Source organism: Mchenga conophoros, linkage group LG5, assembly GCF_057382185.1.
Source record: "Mchenga conophoros isolate Kocher_MC1m ecotype Shallow Benthic linkage group LG5, M_conophoros_male_GT1.1, whole genome shotgun sequence".
Classification (NCBI taxonomy): Eukaryota; Metazoa; Chordata; class Actinopteri; order Cichliformes; family Cichlidae; genus Mchenga; species Mchenga conophoros.
The window spans coordinates 24,681,872-24,701,897 of record NC_140530.1 but is presented as its reverse complement, the minus strand read 5'-3'; the positions used below and the strand labels follow the sequence as shown (position 1 = coordinate 24,701,897).

Genomic DNA, 20,026 nt, shown 5'->3' with positions numbered 1-20,026 from the left:
GAGCAAAGCCTTTTCTGCAAAGAAGTGAAAAAATAAATAAATACATTTTTTTTCTTTTCAATAAAACAGTGAAGAAATTGTGCTGATTTAACAACATTGTTTGATCTGCTGGAATAACTTTTTTCTGTCTTTTCTCAAGATCTAGAAGGTGTAACATAATGTACTGGGATAAATTATTGTCATGTCTGGTGTGGTATTAACAAAACCCACTCTGTATTTGAAATCCTTCACTGAAGGAACTGATTTCAGACACAGACAAAAAGACAAACATCTTGGACCTGTTAAGCAGGGAGCCATTTGAGTCCATTCACAGACTTACAAATGCTGGATTAACTGCATGCAGCCATGGTAACATAAGGATGAGCAGAGCATTGAGTAGTTTCTGAGAAGCACAGTGAGGTAGTGCCTGCGAGCTTAATGACGCAGATTCCACTTTTGCGTATGGTTTTACTGTATGACCGACTAAAAAGCCTGTGGTTAATTACGAATGATATAAATCACATTAGGGGGATATAGTGCATGTTTTGTTCAGGAAAGAACTAAGTAGAGAGTGTTTCTCTTTATTAGATAAAACATATTTAACATTCTTTCAAATGCACAAGGCAAAATAGCTTTAACAATGGGTAGTTATTAATTCTGAATTCCGCATTCATAAAAATGATACAGTCTGTTGCCGTTAACCAAATTTGCAATGACTGCTGAAGGTCGAAATCCACATTAATGTGATTCACTTTGAAATGGCTGTCTGTGCAAGTTTCTCATCGTGACGCAATGAATTAGACATGTAACTAATAAATATCCAACATTAAATAAGAGTAAAATAAGAGTGAAGTGTGCACAGTGAACCAAAGCTCAGAGATACGAGGGTCTTCAGGCCGACGAGACTCAATAAATGTGAAAAATGCTTGTCTAAACTTTCGAGGCGCTAAAATCATTGGATTTTAATTTAAATTCAGCAGCAAGAATTAAATTACAACCAACCCCAGAGTCTCTTAGATCTGGAAATGATGCTCATGGTTGTTTTAAAGATACCTGTTGTGAGATTTGTTAGTGCAAAATGACTTGCACTACAGTTTCTTCTATCAAATGGCACCACACTGCAAAATCCTTGTCCCTAAGAGGCTGTTACTATGGTGACAGCACACGGACAACATTGATGTCAGAGCCAATCTTGCAGTTGTATCGAGCATGTGGACATACAAATATTCAAATGTAAACACGGGTGTGGAGTAAATACATATTCTACACATGTTGCAATCCTTCATTATACATATCTAAAATGACCTGCTGTCCTTCAGCTCCTTTGACAATGAATTAGATTTATATAACACTTTTTTGGACTTGCTGACCACTCAAAGCACAGGGAAGTATCACGTCTCAAGGCTGTCACACTAGATTCTTTATGACTGTTCTAGACAGTGTCTCAAGCACCCTGGACACTCTCCAAATATCTTTTATCTAATAATATTGGTTTTCAGGAAATACAGAGGCCTCACTTTTGATGAAAACTCCATGCAGTCTTGTTAATTTTCATTAGAAAAGGTGCTTCTTTTGCAGCACTTTTAGTGGGAGTTGTATTTCTGAGCTCTTTTGGCTTTAAATGCTTGATTTTCCACTTTAAAATTTAATGGATGGCTGGAGAGAGGATTTTAAACCTATAGTAGTTTATAAATTTTGACAACAGTATATAAAATTTCAGGATTCAGATTTGTTATACAGCACAACTTGTACTCCTAAGACAACCAGAATTCTGGAGAGCCATATATTACAGGGAGTCAGAAAAGAGAGAGTAGGTGGTTTTGTGGGTAGGTGGGGAGCAGGTTAAAGATGCTCCACCACACTCTTTCCAGTTATCCCAATGGCCTTTTAGCGGCATTACTCATTTTCGGAAAGGAGAGACACTCCTGTTATATAAGGCAGTGCTACAGAGTCTGCCTACAATCTAAAATCCCTGCAGATCCTCTGCATACCTGTACATAATTGCAAAGTTACTTATGGTGATATCTGTTTTCACTGCACTCAGCGAGCTCTAAAAATGACAGATTTCTGTTGTCTAAACTAACTAAACTTTATATGCATTAAAAATATGAGCGGAAAGAACCACGTAATAGATGTTTATTTTCAAACCTGCGCATTTTCAGCAATTTCACCATGACACACAGCACCCACACGGTCTGTGAAGAGGTTGAGGATAGCACCTGCTCCAGAAGTGTGTTGTTAATGTTATTTCTACCTCATGTAATCACCTCTTCAGAGGCTTGAGTGAGCCCTGTACCAGTATCAGCTCAAGAGATGAAAAACAAAACTGTGCTTGGTGATCCTTTTTTTTTCTTGCACAGGTTAATTTTTATGTTGTGTAGCAGCTCTGGATAAGGGATACAGTTAATGTACTAAACTAATCTTGTGTTACTCACTTTACTGCCAGTTGTTTCCCAAAGATACTTTGGACTGGCATTCTTGTACTCCCTGGCTTTCGGTTTGATCTGACAATCGAGCTGCATGGACATAAACCTTCAATCCAGTTCATCACAGCAAATTAAAAGGCATCAGAAATCAATACACTTTAATAAGTTGGTAAAAATGGATATGAATGCGCTCTGTGGAGAAATAAAGGAGAAAGCATGTTGCCTCCTAGTCAGTTGCTTAACATAGCAGGTGGTTTTTAACATGAGTATAGGCTATACTCTGGAAAATATATTGGAAAATATATCATAGACAGCTTGCAGTTTTTGTGAAGTTGAAGGTACTGCCCTAGTCTCGTTGATACATGATGGAATTGTGCTGCTTGTGTTTGAGATGTTTTCCAGTCAAACATCTTGCAGGATTACTTGATCTTTGATGATGGTACTTTATCTATGTATCTTCCTGCAACTCTAATTTCATGACTAAATATGCTGTTATTTGGTTAACCACAAGGTGTACTGAAAGTTCACCCTAAAGGTAGGCTGCACCCTTCTTTCTTTAGGGATGAAAGAAATCTAATGCAAGGAAATGGCCATTTAAAATGGAATTACTTCCAGTCTTCCTCGTGGAAGTAGCAACGAGATTTTCGTTCTATTAAAAAAGAAGCTTTTTTTTTTTCCCTGTTCCTCCAAGCCCCATTTTGAGACATCTCCCTAAATATACTTTGCTTTCAAAACACAATTGATGCAGTGGTGCACGTATATAGTGCTCCAAACACTGCTACACAGTGGGTCGCACTCGCGCGCACACACGCTTCCCCTCCTTTCTGCATCATAGTCCGCGGTTACCATCAAACGTTCACGTAATACTCCCGTGAATACGCTGACTTGTTGGAAACGCTCGAGTATCTTATATCTCTGTGATAGCACGCTGGGACATCAGTGGATGCATCCAAAGAAAAGTGAAGCCGCAGTCAAATACTCGAATATTACGCAAAGACTTGGATTACCGAGTACCAGTTGACTTCGTTGAAGGTAAGTGAGTACAGTTTGCGTAATTTGGATTAGTGTCATAAGACTGCAAAACACTGAAAACAAAAACGATAAGTGAAATTGTTGAGGGATGTTCTCCGAGGTTTATTTATTCAGTAACGCGAATGACCGTCTTTGATACCAAAACACAACACAGCCGAGATGTTTTGAAAACTTTTGGAGGAATTAAACATTTTGGTAGGAATAGCAGACATTCTCACGTGATTTCAGAAAACAGCAGGATCGGTGACATCGGACGAACCTGTGCTAAGCGCATTTTTTGAGCTATGCATAAACTGTTAAACCTGCATGAGCTACTGGGCTGTCAGTGTATTCCTATAGGAAGACTAATAACGGTGAAATCGGTTTTGCTGCCGATGGCAAGTTTGCATATACTCTTCATTATCATAACTTAATTCAAAATCTAAAATTTTGAAGCGGTAGTTCATAGACTTGCTCAAACTGCGCTCCAGATTTACATAAGGCGTCTTCTCCCTGCACTCAGACTGCAGTACTTCTTCAGTTCACATTTTAACAGTCTCGCGGTGTCCATGCCTCCTTGTCATTATTTGTCATCTTTTCACAGCCAGCGAGCTTACAATCCCCACTTACTTTGGCCACCACTTCTTACACCCCAGAAGGAGGGAGAGTGCTTTGACGTTTTGAACACTTTCCCAGAAGAAGCACAACAGTCCAAGTGACTGTCTCCTAGAATAAACCATTTTTAAAAAAGAAAGCCATAAGGGTGCCCTTGTATACCTGTAGTGGCTCTTGAAAGGATTGCAGTGACGTGTCATTTTAGTCATTACGGATTTGGATCAATTACACAGCATTAAAGGAGTGGGAATTTGTAATTAGCGCACAGAAGTTTGGAAAACCTGGTGCAGAAAACAAGAGACTTGATACAATGATACAGTGATAAGAGATGCTGTGTTTAAATGCAGAATTTGGAAATGCATATTAGAATGTGCATGTATGAATATCCAGTATTTACATATATTTACAAACAGAGATGTAGACACACCACACTCTGCTTTGGTGGTTCTTCTTTCCAAGAAACAGTAAAAGATTCATCACTGAGAAGAGTGTGGAAAGGGCTTACCTGAAGAGAGCTGTGGTTTTCAGTTCATGTAGCAAGCTATACACTGAATTTAATATTTCTATGCAGTGGTGCATTCCAGTAGGTTAAAGTAGCTGTCTGATAACTGGGTCATACACTGCTCTGGTATAGTGTCAGAGTATTGTGGTGAACAAGCTTCAGTATCTTTCTCGATTAATTACCTCGGTTAATATTTTTGAAGTTTCGTTCTGTAAACTCTTTTAATAGAGTTTCGGTCACATGAAGTGGCAGTGGTTTTGGGGAGTAATGCCAGTGAGAGCACAGAGAGCTGTTCTGTACAGACGGTGCCACAATGCATACTGTGGCTCTTGGAAACCATGGCAACAAAACAACATCAGAAGAAAGTGGTAAGATGAGCCAGTGATGCTTCAGAAAAGAGTTGAATGGTACGAGTCAGTGCATTGCACAAGCAAGCACAAAAAAGGACTGATTCATACTCAACAATTTTCTCCACCTCACTGGACCTGCCGTTCGAGGAGGGGTGGGGTTGGGTGGGTTGGGACAAAACAAACACTTTTCTTTCGCCTGTGTTCATTTCTGCCTTAATGTGTCGGAAAATGAAAAATGTAAATGTGTGCTTTGCATTCACAGCTAGCAAGAGGGACATTTTAATCATAAATGAAGCATTACAAGCTATAAAATTTGGCTCAGATATTATCACTGCCATCTGCCCCCTGTCACCAAGCAGTTTCCTTTGAAGAGCCTCAGCTGTGGCCAAATCCACAGCTCTGGCCTGCTGCCACTGTCTCACATGGCTTTGACAAACAATCCAATTCCAAAATAGCAGCAAGAAACATTTATTTAAAAATGAATATATAAATAAATAAGGAATAAATAAGGACGCTTGTAGTCATGTCTGTAAAATGTCACGGGCAAACCTAACAACAAAAGCACAGTAAAAGAAAAAAAATGTTCTCCAGACCCCCCCAAAAAAAGGTTTATGTTCTTCCAAACTGCCTTCAGAGGTTGTCAGTTGTTACCTCCTACACAAACACACCCATTACATTGTGAAGTATGCGTACTAGTGGTCTACTAGAACATAAAACAAGTAAACAAGGCAACGACAGTAAATAGTATCCGTAAAATGAACGTCTGCTTTGGGGAAAATCGGTACGCATCATCCAGTTTCCATCACAGTTGTTCAACATGACTCAGCATATCAATTATGCTGCTTAGAAGACCAAAAGAGACAAAGCTTTATTACAGTGAAACAACATGCAGTTATAAGATGGATTATAAATACAATGTCACTGCAGGAACATTGAACATATAATGTCTTAGTATTTTAGGGTTTATTAGATAATAGTTTATTTAATAAAGCAAAATGAGTGAAGCATAAAAACACATGAAATTACTTCATGTACATATTCATGATGCCAATTCATTAAATTACAAAAAAAAAAAAAGACAATTGCAAGCTGAAATCAGTAAATTCATGAAATCTAATTTTTATTTAGGATGTTTTTAAAATTAAAATTTATAAACTTCTGGCATTGTGTTGAACTCAGTATTTTAACACATAAAATAAAATATCCAAATCTTTTCCACCCAGCTCCACAGTCATACTTTTTTTTACTTACTGAATGCAGATGATGGTTATTATTTTTAGCCATATTTAAACTTAACACGTTCATGCCATTCAGGCACTGCAGCCTAGGTGAGACTGCTTAAAAACACTGATTATTTTAAAATTCTGATACATTGCTGTCATTTTTAACTGCTAGAATATAATGCATAATGCAAATTTCCAGGCTTTTTTTCTTCTCAAACTCACATCAGCATGAGCAGAACAAAAACGCAGACATGCCTCATCCCTCAAAGATTTTATTTTGAATCATAATAGTCCCCTAAGGTTAGGCAGTGTTGTGCAACTGCTGGAACGCAATGTGAAAAAGTGCCATCCATCCTCATTAATCTTATTCTTCAAAATTAGACCGGTGGTAGGCAGCTGAGATGTGCCCTAGGATGATATTTACAGACAAAGGCTTATATTTTAGTACCCTTTGTGGCAGGACCATGTCCAGTTGGTAATGTGTTCCAGATGTATGTAATTTATTTTCCTTAATAAAGGGTCAGTGGGAGCATTATGCGACTGCAGCTCTATGGCTCAGTGTACTCACAGTTTCATTTTTGTAACATACATACATTTCATCCCACTGTCACTATCAATAAAACAAATGCAACTCCAGCTAGTGAATAACAACAACAAAGTCAATGAAAAGGACAGAGACCTAAACACAAATTGCTTCTTGGTTTCTTGTCAGATATTATACATCACATTCAAGTTCAGGGGGATCATTTTTTCTTTTTCTTTATACATTTTTGACCTTTTTGTTCACTTTTGTTTAAATCCCATTTCAGCATAGAAATGGGAGTTTTTTGTGTTTGGTTTTTAATGTTGCAAAACCTCTGTAAAAAAAAAGTCTATTCAAACCCCACGCATCACGACTGTCAGCTTTGTAGGCTGTATATTAAAGTTGTTATTACTGAAAACAAAATAACCTGAGCTACTACTTTATGCTACCAATCAGCAGCTGGACAGTGACATCTTTTTTTTTATTTTTTATTAATTTGTTTTCTAATCACACCGTTCTGCCTTTGTCATTATTCACCAAGGGTGTCGCTAGTTATATTTTTCTTTTTTTAAGTTGAGCTCAGCGACTTAATTTGAGACATAATTTACATCCCCATTACTGAAGAGCACTTCATTCAGCTCTTTCAAAAAGCATAGATAAAAGACCCCTGACTCAGCAATAGTCAAGTGTCTTCTATCTTTTTTTTTCTGTCTTCTGCTGAAGAACTGCTTCTTATCTCAAAGATTGCTTTGAAAGGGGAAAAACATGTGCACACAAAATTCTGCCCAACTTGCCATATTTCTGTTTATTGTTTGCTGAGCCGTCCTGTGACTCAAGCTTATGAGAACAGGTGTAGGGATCTGTGATTCATTGTGAGGTCTGATAATTGTATTAACTGGTCTGACATCCGCCTTACCTTCTAATTCTGCTTGGCATTCATGATATTGTCTGTCTTTCTGCGGTAGCTATTGTCTGTGTGGTGAGAAACAGAGGCCATGAGATAACATGCGTGTTTCTTAAAACTCTGGTCAGACCTTACTAAATATGCTTGCGGCCTAGTTTTTGTTCAAGCCCTTTTATAAGTGAGGGTAAATAAGATCATGAATTCTGGTTGAATAAACACAAACAATGAAAGCAAAATGTATGCGTTTGTGTCCTCACGTACGTAGTATGTTTTCTTCCGTTGGTCTAAATGAGCCTTACAGGACTGGTGTATGTATAATGAAAAGAAATTATTCTGATACCCAGACAACAGAGTTGTATCAATCTGAGTGAGAGAAAATGCTAATGGTGAGTCTGGGTATTATTCTTGTCAGATTGATGCAGAGGATGTGATTTAGCTTGGGCATATCTTTCAAACGCTCCCATACTCTAGAAGTGAAAGCTCGCCCCTTTAGGACAGAGGAGAGCCACGCTGTTGTGTTCTGCATTTTCACCAGGCAAATGGTAAACTGAAGTATGGAATTGTTTAGGCTAGAGCTCTGCAGGAGGAGATGGATCGCGTGCTTTTAGTTTGCAGCACTCTCTGTCTTTCACTCAGCCCCCAGGAAACATCTCCTGCTTGTGCACACTGAAGAAAAAACACAACCTTGAGTAAAGTCTGGGATGGACTTAAATAACAAAAAAGTAATGGCTGAAAAGAAGAGACTTGATCCCTTTGGCTACTCCAAGTTGACCCCCACCTTCACTTTAGCGTGCTCAAAATAAAAGTGGCCTGTTTGTAGTCAAAGAGTGGGTGGATTACTTTTTACCACATAAGTAACAGTGACTTAGAAATGCTGGTAACTTGCATAATGTGTCCGCATTCCTATTCACACACAATTACATGGTTCTTAAATTAATAATAGTTGTACTGTAACTACCTACTGCATTGCTTACCCTAGTACTAATGATATGAACCTCATGCGTCAAAGATTTTACAGTACATACAGGTAGAGATAGAAGATGTGTAAAAAATGCAATAAAGGTCATCTGCTGAAGTCTAATAAAGGATGCTGCATTTTAGAATTGTTATCAATTTGTTTACTGAAAGAGCACTTTGCAAACACAAAATCCAAGCGATAAAGAAGTTGGAAACTGTGTCTTTCCACTAAACCACTAAATAGCCTTATGGTGACATATTAACCTGACTTGTGTCATTTCTTAGATTGCTTAAAAAGAAGCTAAAATTTGGAATATCGCTAGAAAAGATAAGGCGTTCAGATACTGCAGCGTCACTATCTCCCATAGATGTCTTTGGAGAGTCTCCTTGAGAACATTTGGTCACCTATACCATCCCAGTGTCTTCGACTCGAGGGTGCTATCTTGATTCACAATTACTCTTAAGCAATACATTGTTAAAAAGTGCACTGAAAGAACATCTTCTTAAAATATGTTACACCTTGCTGTACTACAGATATTACTGGATGCAGCAGCCGGGAGAAATCTTTATCTCTGGTCTTGACTGAGGCTATCACTCAACACCTCAGTCAGAATTTTTGTACTCCCACTCTTCTGCACTGGCTGCTACTTCCATTGTAAGGCCTGCCAAAAAAATAGTCTGTTATCCACACACAGATCCTATGTCATCAGTAATTTTAGCTGGCAGTTGTGGACTTGTTCAGCCGCATCAGCTCAGGTTATCAGAATTTAAAGTTATGTGTAATTTCAAAGCAAAGTTTGAGTTCTAACCTAGAATTGAAACCAGAAGCCCAGCTGGTAAACACTTTGACCACCAGCTGCTTGCACTGATCTCACAAGACAGAAAGTCTCTAAGCAAAGTAGATAACTAATTCAAAGCAAAGGCGAGACACAAAATGCCGTTGCTCTGAGAACACGTTATAGCAAATGATCCAGTGTTAGATCACTCTGTGTCCATAAAAGTGCTCCAATTTTCATGATGAAAAAAAAGCAGCGGGGTTATGTAGCCAGGCTGTGAAATTGGCATAGAAACCTGTTAGAGGAATTCATGTGGGTGAATTTAATTTATTGGGCTTTTTGTGGCATACAGTTGGAAATGTCATCCTGCATGCAGTCATTTATCCTACAGTTAAGGATTTATGTTGTTATGTATTTGTAAGCTCTGTTATTTTGGTCATTAGAGAGACCAGTGCACTCAAAGTGTTTTGTATTTATGAAAGCTGTAGGTTATTTATGATGTATGATTGACATATTTAGTAAAAGTTTTTTCCCATATACTGAAAATTCTCATATTTATGTTGTTTATCTTACAACATATCGAGATTTGTGTTATAGAAAATTAATTGGTGGTTCAGAACCTGGGATTTCTGCAGAACTGAGTTAAATAAAACCTGCATGAAAATACACTGGCAATCTGTCCAGGCTGTACCCAGGATTTCAGCTTTTCACTCTTTCGTCCTGTAACATCTCTGATGGGCTCCAATCAGTCAATCGCCACCCATGCATGGATGGATGGATCACATACATGATGTGTGTGGAAGCTGTTGTTCACGGAACATGGAGAACTAATACACATTGTTGGAACCTGTCAGTGTTTTGACTCAAACCATAAAATCGCTGTATAAATCACAGACTATATTATTAGAGTCTAAATTGTTTTACATTACTCTGTTGGTGTCCTTGGGAAGATTGACCAAAAAAGATAAGCATTTAATAAATTATCCTATGTGATTTCACATTTTCCAGCATTATAATATTTGTCTGACACACAGTTACGTATTCGAACGAAGGCACTGAACTTCTTTTTGGGAAGCCATGTGGCTTACACTGCATGTTATTCATTAGTTTTGTGATCATAAACTACCACTTATTTTGTTGTAGTACAGTACTTGGACAATAATATTATTCTCTAATAGATTTTCTCGTATATTTTCTTAATTCTTATAATTGAATTCTTCCTACTGGTTGACAGTGAACATGTACAGGTTTATATGTTAATATTGTGGTGTTTTCTCTTGTTATTTCAAAGCCAACAGGGCAACAGCTTTTCCAAATTTTAAGCAGTTTAGCATATACAAAAGCAGAAAAAATGTCAGCTGTTGCACAAGGTCAGATCCACCTGAATATTCTTTACTGCAGAAAACAGACAAATGAAAGCTGCTGCTCCTGCAGTACAGGGCTGACTCACTGCAGGATGGAAAGAAGCACGCTTGCCGGTCTCACTGAGTTCCCCGAAGAAGATTACTGAAATTTTAAATTTTTATGTTGTGTTTCTCTTGTGGTAATTTGAAATAATTTGCTCCCACAAGCTCAATTATGCCTGCCTAGTCTCAGATGTACAACCAAAAAGATTCCAGAGAAAGAGAGTTTTGCTTCCTGCAAATGTGTGCACTGATTTACTGCATTTACTCATTTAATGCTAAACGCATCGCTGAGAAACCATTCCCCCTATTTCTTTTAGTGTCATTAATGAAACAGTTTATTTCGTTCTCAAGTAATTTTTAGCACAGCTTTTAAAACTCGTGTGCAATAATGTTGTTTACAGTATTTAGCAAATACTATGTACTATGCCGTTATCTTTCAAAACAAAGCTATACTCATATGTTATCTCTTCACTTATTACCCATCGTTGGCAGGTTGTGTTGGCAAGATATTCCCCGGCTAGGGCACGAGCTGCCATGCCATTTGGCTGTTTGACACTCGGGGAGAAGAAGGATTACAACAGTCCCTCAGAGGTGACCGACAAGTATGACCTCGGACAAATTGTTAAATCGTGAGTAAATTTTTCCCTATCTGAATGCTGACAAGTGTGTACATAGTAGGGATGGACCGATCCGATATCGCGTATCGGTATCGCTCCGATACTGACGTAAATTACTGGATCGGATATCGGAGAGAAATAAAAAATGTAATCTGATCCATTAAATATCACAAAAGCACCTCACAAAATTTGCGACATGGCATAACTCAGCTCAGAACCTTAGCACGTCGGAGCAGTATGCCTCACGTGATAGAGCGGCTGTGGCGTGCGAGACCTGTCGGCGGTCTGATTGAGCATTTGGAGCCTCGCTACGTGCTGCCAAACCGGCATTTCATCTCCAAGAAAGTTATCCCAGAGAGAAGTAAAGCAAGTGTGTAAGTTCATCTCTGAATGTTTGTAAAGCATTCCCAGGTTAAGCTTAACAACCGATATTTGGAGCGACTGCCTCTTCTCTCCCCTCCCTCTCCTGTTGCTACTTCAATCATGAAACTGATCAATGATCAGCTGATCAGCTTTTCTGTCGCGAGTCCGTCTCTCTTGTTTGTTTTTGGCCCACAAACAGTTTTATTCATTAAAAAAATACACTGTATCGGATTCATATCAGTATCGGCAGATATCCAAATTTATGATATCGGTATCTGTATCGGACATAAAAAAGTGGTATCATGCCATCTCTAGTACAGACTTCTGAGGAATTTGACTCATAATATGATATATGTTTGCTTTTTTTCCATATTGACACAGAGAGGAGTTTTGTGAGATATTCCGGGCGAAGGACCGGAACACCTTAAAGATGTACACATGCAAAAAGTTCCACAAAAAGGATGGAAGGAAAGTCAGGAAAGCTGCCAAGAATGAGATTAAGATCTTGAAGATGTAAGTAAAGTATGGCGCTGCTCATTTCAGAGCTTTAGGGGTGTGGAAGCCACCTGGCAGTGAAGCAAAGCTGATGTGAAATGACCATTTATCTCTGAGTTCAGCCAAAAATACCAAAAAGGGGGCATTGTGGTGAAAAAGCCAAAATATTCAAGTTTGGTATATTGCAAAAGTGACAAACAGAGTAAAGTCAAGTAAAGTCAGATTGCAAGTTTCATACATATTTGTTTTTGCTTAAAGGATAAGTCCGGTGATGTTCAAAATTTACTTACCATCTACCAAGCTGAGAAGTAAACTCCTTAATTTATCCTTTTAATATATATTTATTTTGCAGCCAAATTATGACTTATGCCTTTTTAACATATTGAAAATCTGCTAAAAAAAAAAAAGAAAAGAAAAAGAAGAAGAAGAAGAAGAAAAAGAGAGATCAGTGAGCATAACTATTGCAGTAGATGGCATGGCATTACCATAAACATGGGTTTATCCCACATGGACTGCTTTCGTAAATGTTTATTAGAGCACAAGAGGTGCAGCTTAAATCTAGTGTTTACTGATGAGTAAAAAAACAAAACTACTGCTCATCACTTTAAAAAAATAAAATAAAAGTAGTGTGTTAGCTGTGCTTTAAGATGAGGTCTTCATTAGTGACAAATGGGTATTGGACCTGACAAAATTAGAACTAAAAACATTTTTGGTCAGGATTTTTTCATTGGGTCTTCCACCATTCTTATCCTGTAAAACGTTATTTTTAAAAGCCTGAGATTCTATGACACGTAACATTCGGTGGGTCTATTGTGATGTCTAAGGACTCAATTGTCACATTTGCATGAAAAATAATACATAATAAAGGTCAACATACCAGCAACTGACAAGAAATTATAATAACAATCAGCATACTTGGTCCCAAATCAGTTTAATAAGGAATTCATTAGATGTTGATTATTTATGAACCCAGAACTGACATATTATTGTGGTGATTTGTCATTGCTTGACTAAGGCCTGCACTGTTTTAGTTGGTGTTCTAAAAATTCACCCTCTGATGAGCTAGACCGTGGTGATGCCATGCTGGCAGTTTTTGACGTAATGGAAAAAACTGCCTGTTGCAGTTACACAGCTTTACCTTGTTTTATGCTCTTGTTTTACAGAGTACCACTGAGATTTTGTTATCCTTTCTGACTCAGTTATTTCTCATGTAACCTCACCTACGTCACTGCATCTTTCTCCTGTTCCCTTCAAAGGGTAAAACATCACAACATCCTTCAGCTGGTTGACGCCTTCGAAACAAAGAAAGAGTACTTTATTTTCCTGGAGCTGTGAGTAGTTTTGGGGCATTTGTTGCTCACTGTACCTCTTCAACTCTCACAAAAGAAACGATTTATTGAATCTGTGAAATGTTTTAGAGTATTATCAAAAAGTGACGTACTAAATCTAGGTGTCCTTTTTTGCCAGTGCTACAGGCAGAGAGGTCTTTGACTGGATCTTAGATCAAGGCTACTACTCAGAGAGGGACACCAGCAATGTTATGAGGCAGGTGTTGGAAGCTGTAGCTTACCTGCACTCTCTGAAAATCGTCCACAGAAACCTTAAGGTACTGCACTGCTGACACCTAGTGAAAAACAACAGCATGTCATCACTGGCCAAATAAATTACTGTATGCAGGGACCACCTTGTAATAAGGTTGCATTCATTAAGATCATATGCTTTCTATGATACAAACAAACTTTCATTTCCTTAACCAGCTGGAGAACTTGGTCTACTTTAATCGCTTGAAGCACTCCAAAATTGTTATCAGCGACTTCCAGTTGGCAAAACTGGAAAATGGACTCATTAAAGATCCATGTGGGACTCCTGAATATCTTGGTGAGTAAAATCAGTTCAGATCAATAAAATTCATCTTGTACTGCTTTAGTTTTTAACTATAAAGTGCAAACCTGCCAAAATACTTAAAACCTGTTTTTGCTGCTAGCCCCTGAAGTGGTGGCGAGACAGAGATATGGAAGACCTGTGGACTGCTGGGCCATAGGTGTGATCATGTATATACTGTAAGTGGCTCATAATGTGCTTAGAGTATCTTGTATTACAAGTTTTGTTTTGTTTTCTTAAGTTAGAGTTTTGTGGAAGAAAGTCTTATTCTTTTATCCTCATTTTTCTACCTCATTAGTTTGTCTGGGAACCCTCCTTTTTATGATGATGCTGAAGAAGATGACTCTGATAATCGTGATAAGAATCTTTTCCTAAAGATTTTGTCAGGGGATTATGAATTTGATTCCCCATACTGGGATGATATTTCAGACTCTGGTAAGAGACATTCAATGTATTTGACTGTACAACCTTGTTTATAAAATTTTTTAAAAAAAGTTGAGATGCTGTGTAAAATGTAGGAAAAAAAAACAGAATGCAAACAAAAAACCAAACAAAAAATCCTGTATGTTCTCACTTAGGGATCAGGACCATTATTTACCTCAGCCTCAGACAGCAGCAGGCATATACAGTGGGGCAAAAAAGTATTTAGTCAGCCACCGATTGTGCAAGTTCCCCCACTTAAAATGATGACAGAGGTCAGTAATTTGCACCAGAGGTACACTTCAACTGTGAGAGACAGAATGTGAAAAAAAAAATCCATGAATTCACATGGTAGGATTTGTAAAGAATTTATTCGTAAATCAGGGTGGAAAATAAGTATTTGGTCACCTCAAACAAGGAAAATCTCTGGCTCTCACAGACCTGTAACGTCTTCTGTAAGAAGCTTTTCTGTCCCCCACTCATTACCTGTATGAATGGCACCTGTTTGAACTCATCATCTGTATAAAAGACACCTGTCCACAGCCTCAAACAGTCAGACTCCAAACGCCGCCATGGCCAAGACCAAAGAGCTTTCGAAGGACACCAGGAAAAGTATTGTAGACCTGCACCAGACTGGGAAGAGTGAATCTACAATAGGCAAGCAGCTTGGTGTGAAAAAATCAACTGTGGGAGCAATCATCAGAAAATGGAAGACATACAAGACCACTGATAATCTCCCTCGATCTGGGGCTCCACGCAAGATCTCATCCCGTGGGGTCAAAATGATCATGAGAACGGTGAGCAAAGATCCCAGAACCACACGGGGGGACCTGGTGAATGACCTGCAGAGAGCTGGGACCAAAGTAACAAAGGTCACCATCAGTAACACACTACAACGGCAGGGAATCAAATCCCGCAGTGCCAGACGTGTTCCGCTGCTGAAGCCAGTGCATGTCCAGGCCCGTCTGAAGTTTGCCAGAGAGCACATGGATGATACAGCAGAGGATTGGGAGAATGTCATGTGGTCAGATGAAACCAAAGTAGAACTTTTTGGTATAAACTCAACTCGTCGTGTTTGGAGGAAGAAGAATACAGAGTTGCATCCCAAGAACACCATACCTACTGTGAAGCATGGGGGTGGAAACATCATGCTATGGGGCTGTTTTTCTGCCAAGGGGACAGGACGACTGATCCGTGTTAAGGACAGAATGAATGGGGCCATGTATCGTGAGATTTTGAGCCAAAACCTCCTTCCATCAGTGAGAACTTTGAAGATGAAACGAGGCTGGGTCTTCCAACATGACAATGATCCAAAACACACCGCCCGGGCAACAAAGGAGTGGCTCCGTAAGAAGCATTTGAAAGTCCTGGAGTGGCCTAGCCAGTCTCCAGACCTCAACCCCATAGAAAATCTGTGGCGGGAGTTGAAAGTCCGTGTTGCTCGGCGACAGCCCCAAAACATCACTGCTCTCGAGAAGATCTGCATGGAGGAATGGGCCAAAATACCAGCTACTGTGTGTGCAAACCTGGTAAAGACCTATAGTAAACGTTTGACCTCTGTTATTGCCAACAAAGGTTATGTTACAAAGTATTGAGTTGTATTTTTGTTATTGACCAAACACTTATTTTCCACCCTGATTTACGAATAAATTCTTTACAAATCCTACCATGTGGATTCATGGATTTTTTTTTTTCACATTCTGACTCTCACAGTTGAAGTGTACCTCTGGTGCAAATTACTGACCTCTGTCATCATTTTAGGTGGGGGAACTTGCACAATCGGTGGCTGACTAAATACTTTTTTGCCCCACTGTATATGCAAACCTCAAAACTCAGCACTGTCTAAATATTTTTGAACATACTGCCATAAAGATGTTAGACAATGGACAGAATCCAGCAGTGTGACTCTGTACTAAAAGAGTCAGTAGCAATCACATGACTCGAATCAGACTAGTTTACTACAGCTGTCTCAAACTGCTACATCCGGCTGGTCTCTCTAAAACACATCCTGAGTTGAGATGTTCAGGTCATCTGCACTCAAGTGATATGTAAACCATATGAATTCACACAACTCCTTATCTTTTTTGGAAACAAGGTTGCATGTATGTGTGTCTGCAATAGGCAGATTGCAAATGATGTGTCCAAGGTATAAATATTTTTTTATATTATTTCTTGTTTGTTTGTTTATTTTATTTGTATTTTTTACAGCCAAAAGCTTAGTGGCATCTTTAATGGAAGTGGACCAAGATCAGCGATTGACGGCACAAGAAGCCATAGCCCATGAATGGTAAAGAACCAAAATCAAATGTAAACAGTACCATGAATACAAGTTAAATTATGAAGTTGATGAATAGATTGGCACTGGAGGAAAATCTCTCTTTTGTTACTTATTTTCAGGATTTCTGGCAATGCTGCCTCAGATAAGAACATCAAGGATGGCGTTTGTGCACAAATTGAAAAGAACTTTGCCAAAGCCAAGTGGAAGGTAGTCCTTCATATGAAGTATACATCATTAAATTAATGCTGTAATGTAATTACATAATTAATGTAATGTTTAGTGTATTACATACATACGTTATATTCAGTTGTGGCCCAGGATCCAACTAGCAGGCTATATCTAGTTGTATAAATTGTCTAAAACATATTTCTTTATCCATAAAATGACTCTTATTTGACTCTGTTTCTTAGAATAGACACACTTTGATGGTACCTGCTTGCTTTCAAACTGTTGGTTGTAGCATTTAAATAATGCTCAGTTGGTACCAAGGGGCCCAAAGTGCCAAGAAAATGACCGCAGACTGTTAAACCACCAACGGCAACCTGAATTGTTTACACAAGGAAGAATGCTTTAATGTTGTTTACACAAAATTATGAACCTACAATCAAACAGGCCACTTTTTCCTAATCTTCTATTGTCCAATGTTGATAAGCCTTGTGAAAAATGTATCCTCGGTTTCCTGTTTTTAGCTGAGCGGCGTGGCACATGGTGTGGTCTTCAGCTGCTCTGTAGCCCATGTCGTTCAAGTTTTGATGTGCATTCAAGACTTGAGTTACTGGTTCCCAGTATTGCTCAGTGGATCAGAATCAGAATGGCATTTATTCCAAAGTTTGTACACAAATTAGGGATATTTTTTGGTGTCATGGTCCAAAAAAAGGGTTCAACAAATAGAATACAATATAGATTATATGTTTTATATGATTTATATTACATGATTATATATTATATCTTATATTGTATTATAAATACACACAATATAAATATATATAAAGTACCTACAGATATTAGAATACATCTTGTATGTAGGTAGAGCACAATGCACAAAAGGATATTGCCTACATGTCTAAATACATGAAGATACTGTCATGTGATTGATTTTTGCATTAATGAGTAGTTGAACAGTTGTGCCTAATGAAGTGGCTAGTGAAGTTGCCAATGATGAGCACAAGTGAAAAGATGGACTAATGTATTTCCTTGTATGTAATCATCTTATATGAACTACATTTTCGTTACTCACAGAAAGCTGTTAGAGTGACTACTCTCATGAAGAGACTTCGAGCATCTGAGCAGGGCGATTCTGGGGCCACGGGGGCTCCAGCTGACCCCAACGCACCAAGCGGTGCTCCTGCTCCTCCAGCAGGTGGCAGCGACGGCGTTGCCGCCAACATGAAAGGTGGTTGCAGCGAAAAGGCTCCGGAAACACAGACTGCACTCTCCCTGCTCAGTGCAGCCAGACAGGAAGAGCAGGCAAGGTGCAATGGTGATGTTCCTCAAATGTTGCCACAGAGAAAAGGAGACTAGGCCTCAGTCAAACACGTAAGGAGGAGCAACAATCCCATGTGCAGTACAGCCAATAAATCTGGCATCATGATATTGTGTCTTTGCCGTCTAAGTTTACCCCCAGTTTGCAGAATTAATCCACAACAACTCACTTTCATCCTTTTGCATTATGTAATGACTAGTCTTTTCAATAGTGTTCGCCACTCTCCCTTGTTTTGTTGCAAAGTAGGTCTTCTGTTGTGTTTGTTTTCCTTGAGAACTATAAAAAACTCACAGCGTAGTTTAGTGAAATTAACTCAACTTTATTCAACCTGCCACTGTATATAGATATATTTGTCTTTGTTTTGGCAAATTGCTACTTTAGCTTCAGAACTTAAAATCCTGAGTTTATATCTTGTGGCCTAAAATTATGAGTTGGTAATTTAACGATACTAAGGTTTATTTCAAAATAAATATATAGAGTTGTATTTAAAAGTCTCTCCAAAATAGACAGCAACACACCATCTCACAAGTAATTGAATATAAAACTAAAAGTCCAAATAATTATTTTTCAGCCGTCTTAAAGATTTCAAACTTGTACAATATGAGTGGTATTCAAATATTTTATAAAATACAGTGGATTCAATTTGACACCATGACTACTACCGGGCAACTTTTGACAACTTAGAATTTTAAGGCATAAGAAAGCATATGTTTTAAGTTAAAGTGCCTTAATATTTGTTGCAGTCATGTACGAATATGTTTCAAGAGGAACAACTTGATTACATATGCTTACTAAGTTCTTTGAAATGTTTTAGCTGTTTTATTTGCGCCTCCGTTTAGAGTCTTTAGCCGCTGTATTGATAATTGTGTTCCGTCCTCTTTGACACTTCATTTAAAACACTGAAAACTAGATGTAGAGCATTCTGTGTGGAGTGATGTTTTAGTTGTTATTGTGTTGTAACTCGTAGCTAGTAAAACTCAGAGTTTATGGCAGAGTCCATATTCTGTACGACTATGTATATTTGAATTGTATGTGTATACATGTGTATTTTTTTTAATTGTGTGTATTTGGCAACCTTTAGCTGAGCTAACAAGTTGCTACAATGCTTGTGAATGAATAAAATGAGCAATACTCCTGTTGCTGAAACAAGCTGACATTCTTCTGAAGTTGCCCTTCACTTACATGATACAGTATTTGATATTTGATTGTGTTGTTATGTTTTGCTTTGTTTCTCAATTAGTATAAGAATCCATGCCTTTTGCCCAATGTCAGACCAGATCAGCAATTCCAGTAATATTATACCAAGAAAGTGTATTTAATTAAAAACTGTGATAATTGCTGACACAGAAAACAAACAATAGATGCAACATATGCAAACACATGCATGTTCATAAAATGTCCCAGCCAATATTTATATTGTTTATTGTGCCTTTAAGCTTTAGACTTTAGCATGGGGCTTCTATAATTGTCTGTGGTAAATTGGATTTTCAGTGATTTTTGAAAACTAAACTCAATTGGACACCCAATATGAAACATATTATTATTATTATTATTATTATTATTATTATTATTATTATTATTATTATTATGAGGCACTAACAAAAAGGAGAGGAGGAACTGTAGGTGGCAGAGTGGAAGATGCTTAAATTTTCATTTGAGGGACCAGAAAGGACAGGATTAGAAATTAGAAAGCACGTCATAGAGGTAAAATTAGAGAGGGATGGCTGAAATGGTTTGGACATGTGCAGAGGAAGGATAATGGATCTACTGGACAAAGGCAGTGGAACATGGAACTTCCAGACAGGAGGTAAAAGAGA

The 20,026-nt window shown here is 38.2% G+C and overlaps 1 protein-coding gene across 1 annotated transcript; it reads left to right on the top strand.

Annotated features, from left to right (window-relative positions):
• Positions 1 to 3,190: 3,190 nt before the first annotated feature.
• Positions 3,191 to 19,358, top strand: LOC146574638 (caM kinase-like vesicle-associated protein). Its single transcript, XM_085274464.1, has 11 exons — positions 3,191 to 3,437; positions 11,165 to 11,301; positions 12,034 to 12,165; positions 13,404 to 13,478; positions 13,615 to 13,753; positions 13,905 to 14,025; positions 14,132 to 14,207; positions 14,327 to 14,463; positions 16,657 to 16,735; positions 16,846 to 16,933; positions 17,966 to 19,358. Exons 2-11 carry the CDS (start codon positions 11,207 to 11,209, stop codon positions 18,245 to 18,247), a joined length of 1,224 nt encoding a protein of 407 aa, XP_085130590.1. The 5' UTR covers positions 3,191 to 3,437; positions 11,165 to 11,206; the 3' UTR covers positions 18,248 to 19,358.
• Positions 19,359 to 20,026: the final 668 nt, after the last annotated feature.

Bases quoted from the DNA above. Each gene is read 5' to 3' on its own strand.
- LOC146574638 (XM_085274464.1), top strand. From the start codon at position 11,207: ATGCCATTTGGCTGTTTGACACTCGGGGAGAAGAAGGATTACAACAGT. The intron at 11,302-12,033 runs GTGAGTAAATTT...ATATTGACACAG, and splicing joins CTCGGACAAATTGTTAAATC to AGAGGAGTTTTGTGAGATAT. The intron at 14,208-14,326 runs GTAAGTGGCTCA...CTACCTCATTAG, and splicing joins GGTGTGATCATGTATATACT to TTTGTCTGGGAACCCTCCTT.